General features: G+C 41.6%; 1 protein-coding gene across 5 annotated transcripts in view; it reads right to left on the reverse strand.

Moving 5' to 3' along the window:
- Positions 1 to 2117: 2117 nt before the first annotated feature.
- actn1 (actinin, alpha 1) overlaps positions 2118 to 16273 on the reverse strand; it is a 164157-nt gene continuing 150001 nt past the window's right edge. For 2 of the 5 annotated variants that reach the window (XM_067991303.1, XM_067991301.1), the window contains exons 17-21: positions 15832 to 16011; positions 14137 to 14283; positions 9613 to 9678; positions 3403 to 3561; positions 2118 to 2650 (exon numbers count right to left, since the gene is read on the reverse strand). In XM_067991303.1, the coding sequence (XP_067847404.1) occupies positions 2492 to 2650; positions 3403 to 3561; positions 9613 to 9678; positions 14137 to 14283; positions 15832 to 16011 (711 nt within the window). In that variant the 3' untranslated portion in view covers positions 2118 to 2491. Of the gene's footprint in view, positions 2651 to 3402; positions 3562 to 9612; positions 9679 to 10076; positions 10158 to 14136; positions 14284 to 15831; positions 16012 to 16273 lie in introns of all 5 variants that reach the window. The other 3 variants (XM_067991304.1, XM_067991300.1, XM_067991302.1) reach the window with 2 other exon arrangements.

Consider the following 16273-nt stretch of genomic DNA (forward strand, 5'->3'; position numbering starts at 1 on the left):
CGTGTGCGTCGGTATTTGCTGGGGGCCTGGCGTGTGCGTCGGTATTTGCTGGGGGCCTGGCGTGTGCGTCGGTATTTGCTGGGGGCCTGGCGTGTGCGTCGGTATTTGCTGGGGGCCTGGCGTGTGCGTCGGTATTTGCTGGGGGCCTGGCGTGTGCGTCGGTATTTGCTGGGGGCCTGGCGTGTGCGTCGGTATTTGCTGGGGGCCTGGCGTGTGCGTCGGTATTTGCTGGGGGCCTGGCGTGTGCGTCGGTATTTGCTGGGGGCCTGGCGTGTGCGTCGGTATTTGCTGGGGGCCTGGCGTGTGCGTCGGTATTTGCTGGGGGCCTGGCGTGTGCGTCGGTATTTGCTGGGGGCCTGGCGTGTGCGTCGGTATTTGCTGGGGGTCTGCGACTGTATTTGTCAGTGTATGGGAGTATGTCAGTGATTACAGGGGGTTGTCCCACCAAGAGTTTGAAAACCTTTGTGCAAAAGTAGTGATACTACAGGATGTGCCAATGTTCAGGAGTACAGCCAACCCAACTTTTAAATAAACTCAATACTTAACATACTATACACAGATGATTTGCAAATACAGTATCTTTATTTGTAAGTTTAAAGAACCAATTACCAATACAAATAGTTATTTTATGTATAAATGCTGCAGTCAAAATTTTCCTTGTTCTATTTCCAAATGAAAGAATAGATGTAATTTGACAATCGTTTTCTACTCCTCTGACCCCCAAAACATAAAAAGTTCTTAAGTAGTTCGAAAACTCGAGTTACTCGTCAAATTTGCAAGACAAAAAGTTTATGTGCAGCTAGGATGTGGGTCTGAACCAAACCTTCTTGCATGTGAACCCCCTCATAACTAGGCAACCAGTTTGGTTGATGACATCAAATATATTTCAGCAGGCAAATAAGTTTGAGTGGGGCCCAGTCAAGCTTAATGCTAAGGCTAATTTGATACCATTTTGGATGATGATCCAGCATCGCTATTATTAACTGCATTTACATTTTAATAACCGGTAATATTTTAGTATGGTGTGGCAAAGCATTGATGAATATTGCTGATGCTGCTGGACATTCCCACCCTTTGACTAGACCTGCTTCTGCTAAACAGGGAAGATAAACTCAGTGGTATCGAGTCTGTCCCAACCGAAACTTCACAAGAACCACACCAATTCCTCCACATTTTATTGCACAGTTGGCCCAGGTCCAGGGTACGAACCCATTCCAAAGCAACATTCATTTTGTACTCATGTTCGATTAAAGCTAGCTTTGTTCAAACACGGAAAGCCTGAAATTAAATAAATAACTGGAAAAACTCGTGCTTCTGGTGAAAAAAAGATACGAGAGCTGGGCGGGGGAGGGAAACAATTTGCAGAAACGGTGTCATTTCTTTTAAGGAAAAAGGTTTAACTTGGGAAAAGTTGTTCTTTTTTGCGCACAATGTTACACAGGCACGTGAAACGTTATGAAAATACTTGTGCTTTTGTGTTTGATTCAGAAGTAACCAATATGAAACATTCATCTCTCCCACATCGATACTATTCCAGTCTTCAGCGATTTGATGATGCTTTATCACAAAGCAGGGATGTCAAAGATTTATTTTTCTGTGGGCCGTACAGACGAATACCATGGAACCTTGGGGGGAGGCACATATCAATTTTAAATCAAATTTCCCTTCAGTTTGTTTATCTAATTTATTTATATATCTCAACCTGCTGATATTCACAGACCTTGGTGTTCTAACTTACCTATGAGGCAACGGCACTAAGAACAGATCCTTGCAAACCTCAGCCCGCAAAGTTCAAACAGAACAAAATTCAAATAAGACTGGGTTGTCGTGGCTTCAAGGGTCGGATTGCCAGGGCTTGGGGAGGAGAATGGGCACAGGTAGTTCACAGGCCGCAGCGCGAGAAACTTCTCAAACCACAGTTGAAATAAAAGATTTGAAAGTCGGTGTTGCAATCTTTCTCCATCTGAATATTTTAACTCCAACATTTGAAACCGCATATCTAGTGCATATATTGAGATTGTGGAAGTTTTTTTTAAAAAAGAAAAAAAAAACAAATATCAAAACAATGGCACCCGTCACATACAAGGCAGGGTGATTTTAAAAAAAGTCTGAAAATATTTAACATATTTATAAAATAAATCCTTTATTATGCGGTGTAATGAGTGAACTTGCTCAATTTTGTGCAACGGTGAGTTACAATGTGGCTTGTTTTCATATACATAAAATGTGTACGTTAGTAGAAAATTATGGAATGCAACATTGTGCTTAAGTACAGATATCACAACAAAAGTAAATGGTGCATTTTGATTCTTTTTGGAACATTGAGAAAAATACCTATTTCTATAATAAAATATGTTTTGAAGTTGCCTGAAGAAAAAAATATTTCTTCTGTAAACTGCACTTGCCAGCTCAAGCAGACATTCCGCAATTTCTTTAGTTTAAAGCCAAATAGAGGTGAGCAGACACTGGTTTGCATACAAACGATGCAGAGTTAGAGGTCACTTTCGCCATACAGCGCTGTGGAAAAGGACATATAGTCCAGGGAGCCAGGTACACCATCCGGCCCGGTGTAGGGTGCCATTCTCGCGATGCAGTATTCCGCCTGGTCTGGAGGTAATTCACGACGCAGTTCTTCAGCCGTGATGTAGTTCTGTAAAAGAGAGGAAAATAGGTGTCTTTAAGCACAGCAGTTTCCTCCAGTTACAAAGTAATCTGGAGTTTTCCCTATTCTCAAAACAATTCCATTAAAACAGTTACATTGTTCCCATGTTAAATTTTGGACAAATTATCATTCGCTTTGTAACTGAAAGCGCACTTCACTGTTACTTGCAAAGTTCTCATCCTTTTCAATTTTACAAACATCGAAGAGTAAATATTTCAGTGTAGAAATGGTATAAATAGAATACGCAGGTCAAAAGATTGTTCTAAAGACCAAGTGGACATTTTTTTTTTACAAACATCAAGAGTAAGGGGGTGAAATTGGACTTGGGGTGAGGACACACATCAGAGGGAATCGGATTTGCCAACAAGACACACCTGATATTCAGTTATATTGAAGTGAATGAAACTGAAGAGCGGATGGAGCATATAACAGGCACCCAATGCGAAAGCGCCTGTTTTGCATCCCCGTTCATGTCCAATTCCACCCCCTAAATATTTCAGTCTGCAGAAATGGTATAAATAGAATACAAGGGTCTAAAGATAGTTTTAAAAACCAAGTGGAAAACTCCCATGCACACCCCCCTCCCCCAACAGGTCGACAAAATGGCAGTCTCACTTTGCAGGTCACAGGCCAACAATATAAATGTCAATTGCTGCTCTTGGTGAAGAGATGAACTACATCTAATAAACTGAATAGAAGTCAGACACTTTACCATGTTTGTATTAAGTTCAAGAACTCACCTTATCACCAGCTAGAACTTTAAACGAGGCCATGACCTGGTCAGCAGTGTCCGTGTCTGTGGCTTCCCGGGACATGAAATCGAGGAAGGCCTGGAATGTTACGACAGCCATGTTGTTGGGGTCAACGATGTTCATGATGCGTCCAAACTCTGCTTCACTCTGAAATCATCAACCAACAGCAATTGTACCACAAAGCCTCCACGGAGTCAAAGAGTGTGCACTTTCCCACATTGACGCCCATGTTCAGTCTGCTAATGCTCAGTGTGTACACCTTCATCACAGTGATTTACAGCAGCTAAACTTTGTGCTCAAATACAGATTAATGATTGGTGGTGACTTGATATAGTCAATGCTATGCAAACACATATCAGGATCAAGCCCAGGATTCTATGCGTCAAATCTTTTGTGGGAGTGTTAGCTCACCTCTGAGTCAGAAGCTGTGGCTCAAGCCCCATTCCAGGACTTGAGCACATAATCTAGGCTGACACTTCAGTGCAGTAATGAGGGAGTGCTGCCTTGTCGCACACGCCAACTTTTGCATGGAATGTAAACAGAGGACCCGCCTACTGTGCAGATGGACGTAAAAGATCCTTTGGCAATTCCAACCCCCCCTCCCCCTCCCCCAAAGATAACTAGAGATTTCTCCTAGCTTTCTGGTCAATATTCCCCTCAACTAAACCACAACAGATTAACTGGTCATTCATCTCATTGCGACTGACTCCCACTTTTGTCTACACTTCAACAAAAAAGGGAATTTGTTGGCTGTGAATTGCTTTGGGATGTGCTAAGGATGAGAAATGTACTAATGTAAATGTAAGTTCACTCTTTCCTTCCAATCACGCCATTGTGCAGAACTCTAGATTCAAGCAGAATTAAATCCTTTTTCGAACATAAAACATTCCCCAATTACTTGGCATTTGACATCCAGCAATTTGATATCTTCCAAATTACACATCTTAGAAATGTTAATTTATTCAAAACATACTATTTTTATTAATAAATTTAAAATTGGGGAATCACATTGATGACAAAACTATCCTGGAGAGTTCCCTAATTTAAGCAGGATCCTTAGGAAACTAAGATAGCTTTGTTTTTAAATGTCAGTTGACTGTGGGGTCAACAATTCAGGCTGTAATGGGCCTACACTTCCTGTATTAGTTGCCAGATTTGGCCCAATTCCCATTATTTGTCCCCTCTCAAAAAAGACAACAGTGTATGGCTCAATTTCTATGCTGTTTAAACAGCACCACGCCTGAAGGGGTAATGTTAAACTAATAAGCTAGTGCTATGCCAAGTAGCCTTGATTGCACTTCAATAGAAAATGGATTTTTACCTGTTCGAGATTCTTTCATTTTGACAGGAAAAGGAGTTATTTGGAAATAACCGAGAGAGTCTTCCCAAAATTTTAAAGAATGCATATTTTTTTAAAAAATAATTGGGGATTAAACTAGGCTTGTATTTCCTTGAGTAGACAATTTAGGGGTGATCTAATTGAGGTGTTTAAGATGAATAAAGGATTTGATAGGGTAGATAGAAAGAAGTTATTTCCTCTGATGGGGGAGTCCAGAACAAGGGGGCATAACCTTAAAATTACAGCTAGGGCATTTGGGAGTGATGTCAGGAAGCACTTCTTCATACAAGGGGTAGAAGTCTGGAACACCCCCCCCACCAAAAAAAGCTGTTGAGGCTGGGGGTCAACTGAAAATATCAAAACAGATAGAAAAATCGATAGATTTTTGTTAGGCAAGGGTATTAAGGGATAACGGAACCAAGGTGGGTAAATGGAGTTAAGATACAGGTCAGCCATGATCGAATTGAGTGGCGGAACAGGCTCGAGGGGCTGACTGGCCTATTCCTGGTCCAATGTTCCCAAACCTTGCTGGTGGTAAGTTCAAAACTGCATCACCTAAAGAGTTTGGACTATGCCAAGTGGGCAAAGCTCTTGCAGGTGTCTGATGTGTGTACTGCTCTATCCTTGAACCTGAAGATCAACTTTGCTGTTCTTTCGGGAGTTTTACCTGTATCACCAACACTAAGGTTTTTCTCTGTGATAGCAGGTCACGGTTACAATGGCATCAGTTGATTGAATGGAGATTTTAAACAGAGCTATACCTCTCTTGTACATAATATACATAGCAACAACTTTCTTTATATTGTGCCTTTAATGTAGAAAACATCCAAGGCAATTCACAGAGGCATGAGGAAAAATGCATGCCACACCAAAGGAGGAAGGATTAGGAGAGGCAATGAAAAGTTTGGTAAAAGAGATGGGTTTTTAAAGGGATTCTTAAAGAAAGAGAGGGAGGTGGAGGGGTGGAGTGGTTTCAGGAGAGAATTCCAGAGCACATGGCTGAGGTAGCTGAAAGCACAGCTGGCAATGGTCGGACAAAGGGAGGGATTCACAAGAGTCTGTAGTCAGAGGAACGGAGTGTTTGGTGAGGAGGGGTTGTAGGGCTGGAGGAGGTTGCAGATAGCAAAGGGTGAGGCCAAGGAGGGATTTAAACACAGCATGAGAATTTTAAATTTGAGGCATCAGGGATGTAGGTCAGCAAGGTCAGGGGTGATATGACTTAGGGGTGGAGGCGGGCGATGGCACAGAGGAAGTAGGGAGACTTTATGATGGACGGGACATGGAGTTGGAAGCTCAGCTCCAGGTCAAAAAGGACAATGAGGTTGCAAACTGTTTTGTTCAACCTGAGACAGTGGCAGAAAGGGGGATGGAATTGGTGGTGTGGGGATAGAGTTTGTATTGAGGGCCAAAGATGATGGCTTTGATCTTCCCAGTGTTGAACTGGAGGAAGTTACAGCTCATCCAAGGACAAGCTGTCTGATAAGAGGCATTGAAGGATTGAGAGAGGGAGTGAGGGTTCGGCAGAGGTGGTGGAGAGGTATAGCTGGGTGTCATCAGCATACATGTGGAAGCTGACCCCATGTCTGTGGATGACGTTGTTAAGAGGCAGCATTTAGATAAGGAAGAGGAGGGGACCAAGGATTGATCCGTCTGACACTAGCAAGTCAGCAAAGTGAGAAAGGGGAAAAATCAAACTTGCATCCCACCACTCTGGCAGGACAGGAACCGAGCCCAATGGAGGCAAAATGCACAATGCCCCAGTTACACCCCTAATTAAACATTTAAGAGGCAAATGGCACTAACTACATCTTTAACAAATGCATCCAAACTTCTCTCCACGGCCCTTGTAAATGCAGGTTTTGACCACTCTGAACACATGACAAGGTAAATTGGCCTTAATTGGCTAATTGATCAGTAGTAAAAGCAGTTTAGACAAACAGTATCTCAGGCTGGAATTCCACCAGTTTTTTCCCCTTTCCCACTCCTGGCCCGAAGGTGTTGACTCATTGTTTGGGTAAAGTTCCACAGGCGCTGTTTATCCTCTGGAACACTGGCAATATTTCTGATATGTGCCACGACATTGAGTGTCAGAAGGGTGTCCTACCCCAGGGGAGGGGCAATTACAGCCAGGTCAGAACCTGTGCTCACCTGGAGTTCACAGTGGTCAGAACAGGAACCCTAAATCATTTCCTCCTTCCTGACCCAGGGGTGCTGAGGTTGGCTGTAGCTCCCTATTGTCACCCTGGCTGAGATCAGCAGAGATTAAGGACCAAAACCTCGAACCTATTGTATAGATCAGTTATGAGTGGCCTCAACTTGCTGAGCCGAGGCAGCAGAATTTGATAACTAAGAGAAAAAAGAGATGATCTTGGTCATATTTATACGAGTTCAGATTGGGCGTGGTTCGAGTAGAGAACAGGATGGCTGCAGAAAGTGGTTTGTCTGCATTACTGTTTTCAGTGCCTGTTACCCATTTCTTTAAACTTGTCTGGTTAAGTCTTAGCATTATATTGGAAGGCAAGGCACACATTAGTTACATGGCACAGCATTAACATTCCTTACCTTCTGGGTGAAGGTACAGGTTTATTAACTAAAAAGCTGCTGGGTGCTACCCGTGGTCTCTGACTCTATAGATTAGTTCTTTATCTTTGTACAGGGACTGAAATGAAGTCTCCAAAACAAGTTTGTGGCCAATAGTATGAAACATAAGGGGAAAGGAAACACTGGGCAGGTTCTATGAGACTTAAAGAAAAAAAGAAAGTTCCATCTGATTGGTCTGGGTTTGACTTGTACCCAGATCCCAGAAGTGAAAGGGCAGTTTACCAACCAGCTGCACCATAAAGTCCCTCTCTGTGTGTATTCTTGTAACAATTAATTTACTAAATAAGCCCATACTGTATGCAATCATGAATTCCCACCAGTTAATCTGTGTCCTGTAAACAGAATTATTACAAATAATTGTTTAACCCCACAACCTACCCCCTCCAAACCTATGACACACCTTTGCCCCTAGTACTGAGCTCTGGAGAGTTCCCGTCTCTGTTTAAGTATATTACTCCTCCACTCATTATTGGAGAATAAATGAGACTGTAACAGGATGCTTTTTATTGTTCAGTCTATTTTGAAAGCATTCCTCTCTGTATAAATATGGTGATACAACCATTGCACCCAGCTCCATTTTGTTCAAATGTGATACCTCCATTATAAAAGTTCTCTTTTGTAAATGAGTGATTTAAGCAATCATGTCCCCAACTCTGTCCTTCTCTCCCCCACCCACAAAGATCAGCTGCAACATTACAAGCAGGATCTTGCAACAACACAATTCTAAATGCTGGGTGGGAGACAGCATTCAGTAAGTAAACCATTAAACTTCCCCTTCTTTTAAATAGCGTCTCATTCCCTTCATCTCACCACAGTATGCAATGTACTAGAGTTATTTTCAATTATAGGGTAAATTTTACAAGACTTTTGAGAATATTAGGAGCACTGCAAATCAGGAGAATGGACCTCCATGCCCAATTCTCCGATTTGCACTCCTGTCGAGCAAGATTCTGTGGCTGGAGCCTCTATTGCAAAATTACACTCATGTCCCAACAGTTTTTTTGAAAATAATTCCATTTACAAGACACATAGCCACTGGAGAGAATTCATGAATGTAGAGAGATCATTTTGTAAATTAATTGTTAACAAGAATACACAGAGTGAGGGAATGGATAGTTGGCACACTGTCCTTTTACCTCAAAACCCTGAATTTAAATCAAATCCAGACCAATGAGCCTGCAGAGTTAATAGAATTGGCGATGGCAAACTAAATACCCTATTTTCATGTCACAGGTCCAACACACTTATGGAAGACAATGAGGACATCACCAAAACAGATGCGATTTTGCTTTGTTCAATTAAAAAAAACAATATTGCTTCAATGTGATATCCTCTTATTCTTTTCAGAGGATCTCATTTGTCTTTTTGTAATGGTTACCTTTATTCTAGTTTACTTGTTCAATCTCCAGTTCCTATGAGGTACTAAACACCTTCTCAAAGATAAAAAAAGAGGCACACACAAACTGTACCAAACATTTAAACTATACAGACTGTACAATTTTGTGTAGATTGCTTCATCCAAAAGCTGCAGTGCCCTGTAGTTGCCCCATGTTTACATAGTAACATTAAGAACAGGAATAGGCCATTCAGCCCCTCGGACCTGCTCCACCATTCAATTAGATCATGGCTAATCTGCACCTCTACTCCATTTTCCCTCCTTTGCTCCATATCCCAATACCCATACCTAACATAAATCTGTCTATTTATCTGTCCTGAAAGCTCCAATTGACTTAGCACCCACAGCCTTTTGCGGTGGGGGGAGACTTCGAAATTTCTGTTATCCTTTGTTTACATATTTACAAGTTACAAGCTGAAGAAACTAGTCATTAAAAAGTCTATCTTGCAGCTTCCCTTATGAAGTACTTGAGATTTTCACAGTGGAGGAGTGTGTCCACTCCCCGCCACTGACAACCATTCTACACCATGTCTTTGCAGTTTGCTGAAATCCACGGGCAACCTGCAGAATTAGTGAGAGCACGTTCAGGAAAACCTGAAAGTCTGGGCAGATTACTCCACAATTTTTCAACAAAAATAGTGGTACTGTGGGGCATGGCAGCTTTAGTTCAGTGATTCAATGGTCTTAAAGACTTTGAACAAGGAAACTTGAGAATTCAGTGTCTGGATAAAGCAAATCACTAAACTGTACACATGTTGTTCTACAACAAACACCAGTTAACATGGATTTCTTACATTCATCACCCAGCTTCAGAACCAGGTGCTAATACATTGAAAATAGAAGGAATGGGAAGTCACCATACCAGATTGTAACCCATGGAGATAAGGCAAGCTTTGAAATCATCACTGTCCATCATTCCAGTCCTCTTCTACAGAGAGAGGAGGAAGGAGACACCAACAGGACAAAAAAAGAGAGTGAAGAGTAATCACAACAAAAGGGAGAATGAGACAGCAAAGTGCAGGGCAAGTCAAATGGAAAAGTGTGTCAACGATGAATCAAAGTGGAAAAATAAACACAAGGCAAGAGAGAGCAAAGTAGATGAAAAGCAGACAGAGTGGTTCAAAGAAGACAGGTTCGAAGTTCACAAGCAAGATTCATGGAGAAAATCATCAGTTGAATAGGAAGACAAATTACAAAAGAGAATCCATCACAAACACAGAGACAGCAGATCAAGACAGATTAAAAAAAAAAGGAAAAAAAACACAAGTTTAGTTAATTCAATGTACAGGGTTGGAGCACTTCACATCATATACTAGCAGTCAATACCTGTGCGTCATTTCCAATATCGTACCCCAAGCTGATGAGGCAGGCTTTGAACTCCTCTGCTCCAAGGGTGCCAGAATGGTCCTGGGTTAGGCAATGCCACGTGGTACGCCATGCATGGTGATGGAGACAGCAGTGGGTGGGTGAGGGCAAGGGTGGGGAAAGAGTGAATAGTTGGAAGGTGTACATGCAAAGGGAAAATGGGGGCAGGGAAGAGGTCATGCAAGTGGAAAGAGGAAAACAAAGTGCATAAAATTAGACATCGCAACGGTTGAAACATCATGGTTCCAAATGATATAGCTTCATTTCCAGACTACCAGAAAGCTGAACTTCTCAGTGGCTTGACTGACAGGGACCAAAACTAACAATTCATTCTCTCCCAATCACAATTGGAGAGTAACCTGCAGGGAGGCTAATGCTTCCACCTACGAGTTAGGAAGGAACAAAAATACACCAAATCCTAAGGAAATTAAATGGAAAGATTTTCACTATTATAAAGAGAAGAAACAAACGACCACACTGAGGCCACCTCCAGATTTTTACATCCTCGGTCCTTTGTGGAATCATCTGATAGTGATTCAGCAGTTTTGTTGTTAGGTTTGCTTCCTGAAGTGATCACAGTACAACCTGCTCAGGCTGGGGGTGTGGGAGGTGGGTAGAGGTAGATGGACAAATGAACTGAAGCAGTCCGACTGACTAGGATGCATCTTTCCAAGCACATCTCCATCCTCCTGGCCATTCACTGAATAGCAAAAGGTGCAGTTGGGAGGTCCATGGCCCGTTTACTTCTTGCAATGTTTATTTTCAGGGCTAAGGCATTAAATAATTTTTGTCTTTTCTTTTAAAAAAAAAGGAAGAAAATGGAAAATTAAAAAAAATTGAAAGGCATCTTTGAAACCCCGCACAACTGGACATCTCATTTCTGCATGCCCAGGGCCTCGGGTTGATCCAGAAAATTAGGCTTTTCAGGACACCAAATAAAAATTGTGACTAAAGTCTCCTCTTCACCCCCACATCCCTCTTAGAAATAACTGTTAATATTCATCCCCGTCAGTCTCCTGTCAAATCTATGACATTAAATAGAACAGCTTGTTTTATTATTCTGAAGTACCTTAAAGCAAACAAGATATCAAAACAATTTCACAGTAGAATTTAACAAAGCTGCACATCCAACAGCAGACGCATCCTTTAATGCAGTGACACACACAGCGCTTGGGGTAAGTATATGCAGTGATAGCAGTGCAGTGACAGACGGGTGAGTGCAGTCAGAGTTGCAAAGTAAAACATATTCAACTCCTCTAAACCAAGTGTTCAATCAACATCAAAAAGAAAAGTTCATTATTTATCGATAAGTCATGCTACTTTTCTCAACTTGCAACATTTAAAACAGGCATTTTATTGGGCACTGTGACAATAGCACTGTACTGTTAATATATACCAGGAAATTAAGCACCCCACACAAACCAAATGCTAAAATTCTAGGTAATTTATGTAGCAAATGTAATGGTTCTCACAGTGTAATACTAGAGTTGATTGCACTTTTAAGAAGCAATGTCACAGTAGAAATACATTATCAAACTTTGACAAGGAGAAGTATTGCACAACCGTTGTGGAGTTTCTTTTATTTAAAAAAAAATGATACAAACGCCTTAATTTTCTCCTCAGGCCATGCACCATCTGTGTACCTTTTCCCTGGTGCCTGCCAAAGCTGCTCTGACACAGTTGCTAAGGAGGACAGCCAGTGATGACTTTCCATCACTTGCAGTCTTTGAGTCGCCGAGATCAGCAATGCAATAGCATTGGGAATTCCAACCTGCATTTCCCAAGTAGTGTGGCTATCCAACTCTCAGACACCACATCGACACCATCAAACTGGAAGTTGTCAAAGCACAAATTGCCCTAAATCTCACATGAGTTAGGTTGGCTGATGGATTCCTTCCTATGAAGAGGAATCTGAATTTAAAGCAGCACCGTATCTCTGAGGAGATGGGCTCAGAGCATGCAAATGAGCTCAATTGACATGAAGCAGTGAGTTTGGCCAGGCAGAACGAAGATCGACAGCATCAACCTGAGGGGATTAAGGTACCACATGAATGCACCAACACAGTGTGCTGAGGAATGATAGGATGAGGGTTTCAGTTTATGATCCGTTACACAGCAAGTTTCATGACTTTGTAGGGCACTGGAGAAGTTGGAAATTGAGAGGGAATTTAATGCTGACTGCACGGATGATGCATGATGTTGAGGGAAAGACTAACAAAAAAATTAAAACAAAAGATACTGAAGTCTGCACAATTTTTGTTCTTAATCTAATTGGAAGCTGAATTCATTCCTTTTTTTCAAAAGCAATACCAGTCAAGTTGTGCTGTTGCTGGCTACAAACCAGCACCAATCAGGCTGATAATGTCTTAGGATGTGATCACCCCTCCCCACTCAGCATCCAGGGCAGAAAACTGTCCCAACAGCCCGGCCCGCCAAGGCCGACTGTCAGAAAGCAGTGGTCCCTCCTTGGAGCACTAGGCCAGCTTTCACTCACGTGGGAGTTAAATGATCAAACCCAACCTCTGTGCAATAGCAAAGGTGAAAACACTCCTTTCATTCCCACCCTTCCCCCTCTCCCAGAGAGGCAATTTTCCTTTTCACGAAATCCGTATTTTAGGATTCATCAACTTCATCATTTTCCCCAAATCTAATTCCAGGACACATTAATCACTAATTACATGTTTTTAAATGGATATTGGATGCCTGGCAGCAATTCAAGTTCTGATAAAGTCCAACCAGAAGAGTGAAGTATGAATGTCAGCCAAATACTGAGATTAAATTACTGTTTCACATACCTTAATTGCTACGTTATTCTACACAGGACAAAGCCTAGTTTAAAAGGTATTTCCCCCGCCTCCTAATTTTCTGCCCTCCTCTCCTTGAAGCGCTGCTACATGCTGGCGCCATGGCTGCCAACAGTCCCCTTGTGTCTCATCGAAATGGCCATTCTTCATGTGTGAGCTTTAAGAGAATGTTGGTAGTCTGTTCAACAGGGGACACTAGATGAGGAGTGTGGGAGAGGGGAGGGAAACAGGAGGGTGGGATAGAGAAGTGCACTGCAACGGAGTACAATCCTGACCTAATCAAAAGTCAACATTTCCAGCTACTCGATAACAATCAGAAACAGTGCCCCAGCAGATGTTTCCCCTCCCGGGCTCACTGATGCTGTAAATTACTATGCTGTTGACGTCAGCTAATTCTGTGAAAACCAGGGATGAAATCGGAGATTTTCCCGGTTTGTGTGGCTCAAGATCACCTGGACATTTACCCACGGATCCAGCAGGAAGCGCAAAGTAATTTTTTTAAAAATTGAAATTCTGTGGGAAGAGACAATGAGACAAGCAGGTCAACAATATAGGAGCTGAAGACACATGGCACTAAAGGACTACTTTTACCTTCAGTTCCTGTATCACAATGAGTTTTTAACATGCACACAATAGTTGAGAAATTACTATTGGCAATATTTGCAGACAAATGCTTCATGCATTTGTACTTGAATCAACTGAGGGGTTCCTGCTGGAAATGCATGTGTGTGGTGAGGGTTTAGCCGTTATGACCACATCCAATGGTCAAATAGCCTGCCAATGCTGCTCTTTAGACTCACACATGGAGAATGGTTATTGGAGATGGCACTGAAGAACAACTAATATCCATGGAAACTGTACCCCAACCAAGATAGGAGGAAGGAGGGGAGAAATTCAAGTCAGGGTACAGCATGCTAAAGCAGCACCCTTTAGTTTTAACATCTCATTAATTACTTTATCTTGTATCAAAACTGTTAATAAATCTTGAGCATTGCACACAGTTTCATTCTTCTATTAGTTAGGTCTCTTGAAGTTTAGGAGCAGCTAGTGACTCCAATTTGATTATGGTTCACTTTCCATGGCAAATATTCTACTTTTAAACACATCCTCTGTCTCTTGAAAGAAAATACCATAATCAAATAACCTTAGCCAAGAAAACTGAATAAATTTCATTGATGAACACACACACTGACAGCAAGTCAAACCTGCTAGCTTACCCTGTCGAAGTGGTTAAAGGAGGACCGGAACTCATTCATCTGCTCCTGGCTGATGCCCTTAGCATCTCTGGTCAGGACCTGGTTCTCAATTTCGTTGATTGTCCTGGCAATGGTGGTGAGCAGCTGTTCCCAGCCCACCCGGATATGCTGAAATAAAACGAAAGTCAATGAAATCAAAACACATGCCGAATACATTCTCCATAGAATGTCCTCACACTTAAATTTGCTGTTCTTTTTGAAGGCCATTCTCACTGCATCCCTGATCATATCTGTACCATAAAAAAAAAATTCAAAGAAAACAGACAAATTAATTGAAAACCATTCAAACTGAAACAGTTGATGTATCTCCTCTATCAGAGACTTTCTCCAGCTGCTAACATGGTGGGAGGAGGGAGGGTGTAGCAGGAGTTTTCTCAGTAGCTGAGCCTTCCTGAAAACTCAATCATAAGGCAATATTGCACCTTCACTAGTTGCAAGGACAACCTTCCTCATTTCAAAACCTGCTAATGAAAAGGCGATTGAAAGTAGACGCTTCATCAATGATCATTTTGACTTTATTGTCATTTTCATTTCACTGGTTTTTTAAAAAAATGATATAACCGTAGACGGTCAGCAGGTCGAGGAAAATAACGGTCTTCTCGGGCTGGTCAACTTTTTAAAATTATGCTTTCAATTTATGTACCGTAACACTGAAGCAAACAAATATTACCGCAATTAAGCCAATTAAATGTGAGGATTATTATTGAAATATTAACCCTAAATCTACAAAAATGGTCAGTGTTGGACCATGACAATTTAGCAGGGTAAGAAGCAATGAGAGGAATGACCAAAATTTATCTTCCTCTCTCCCTATCGCTCATAAATTTAAAAATATACAACCAGCAAAAATATCACAGTAAGTTATAAAAGGAAAAATATCTATTACTTTAGGCCTTCGAAGCGAATTTAGTTCTCTCTTTTCTGAGACTAGGTGGATTCCAAGATCAAAGTCACGCTGCTTATCTCAAAGAAATTTTGATGACGAATCATTCTGCATTATATTTTATCTCTTAATTTTACTGGAGAAATCTTTTGTGTAAAAAAAAGCAAAAAATTATGAAATGACACTGATCCATCAAAAAGGGCACATGATACATGTAGGCAGTGACTTGCTAAAAGTAAAGGATCAAGTACCTTGTGGTCAGATTATTCACAAGTGCCTGTGCTCTTTGGGCGATGTGCCATGAGTGGTTTAATTTCCATAAACTCTGCCGCTCTGATATGCACTTTGTTTACAGCACACATGCTGGCATCTTAGACAAATGTTTATAGTTTCTCGAGTCTTGACATTTATGATGTTCTACACTGCATGGATGAGGGATGGCTGATTGCGTCGGTGTTCCAGTCTGGAGGCCATTCTCACTAGGGGTACAGGCTGTGATTAGATTAGATTCACCATTCATATCTATGAACTGAACCTAGGGAAAGGTGCCGGGAACGATAAAGGGAGATGTGAGAATGAGAACAGGACCAAGGAGATGGCGGATATTAAGAAATCCTACATAGTTAAGACAAAGTTATCGTCAACCAGCAGGAGGAGGTTGGAGCACATGCAGCAACATTGTAAAATGGCTTCAGCACCTGAGCTTTGAGTGTAACTACACTAAACAGACAAGTGGAACCCACTGCATCAGTGGGAGTATAGAAGGTTCTCACCTCCATTGTGTAGTTGGTGTGCTTGTTGTCAAAGATCAGTGCCTCTTGAATGAGCTGATGGTCTCCTTCTAGCTGATCGATCTTTGGTTTGTAGTTGATGATGCTCTTCTCGTACTGTCGGAGGTGGTTCAGCTGATCCTCTAGGGTGCCATGCATCTCAATGGAAATACGGCCAATCTCCTACAAAAAAGTTAACAGAAGGAAGTGACGATCAGTGTTCAGCGGTAAATATCTCTGTTGCCACTGATGCATGGGCAAGGGTTGAATAACATACACTACCTGTGACATTACATCTATATAACAGGTACAGCAACACAGAACTTGAAAATAGTTAAAGAGTAGAATTGCTACCCTTAACCATACAATGTCTTCATAAAATATGAATGACTTTCTTGATAACCCAATTAAAAAATTGTATGACTTCAAATAGACAGTTGGATGA

The sequence above is a fragment of the Heptranchias perlo genome, chromosome 10, assembly GCF_035084215.1.
Source record: "Heptranchias perlo isolate sHepPer1 chromosome 10, sHepPer1.hap1, whole genome shotgun sequence".
Classification (NCBI taxonomy): domain Eukaryota; kingdom Metazoa; phylum Chordata; class Chondrichthyes; order Hexanchiformes; family Hexanchidae; genus Heptranchias; species Heptranchias perlo.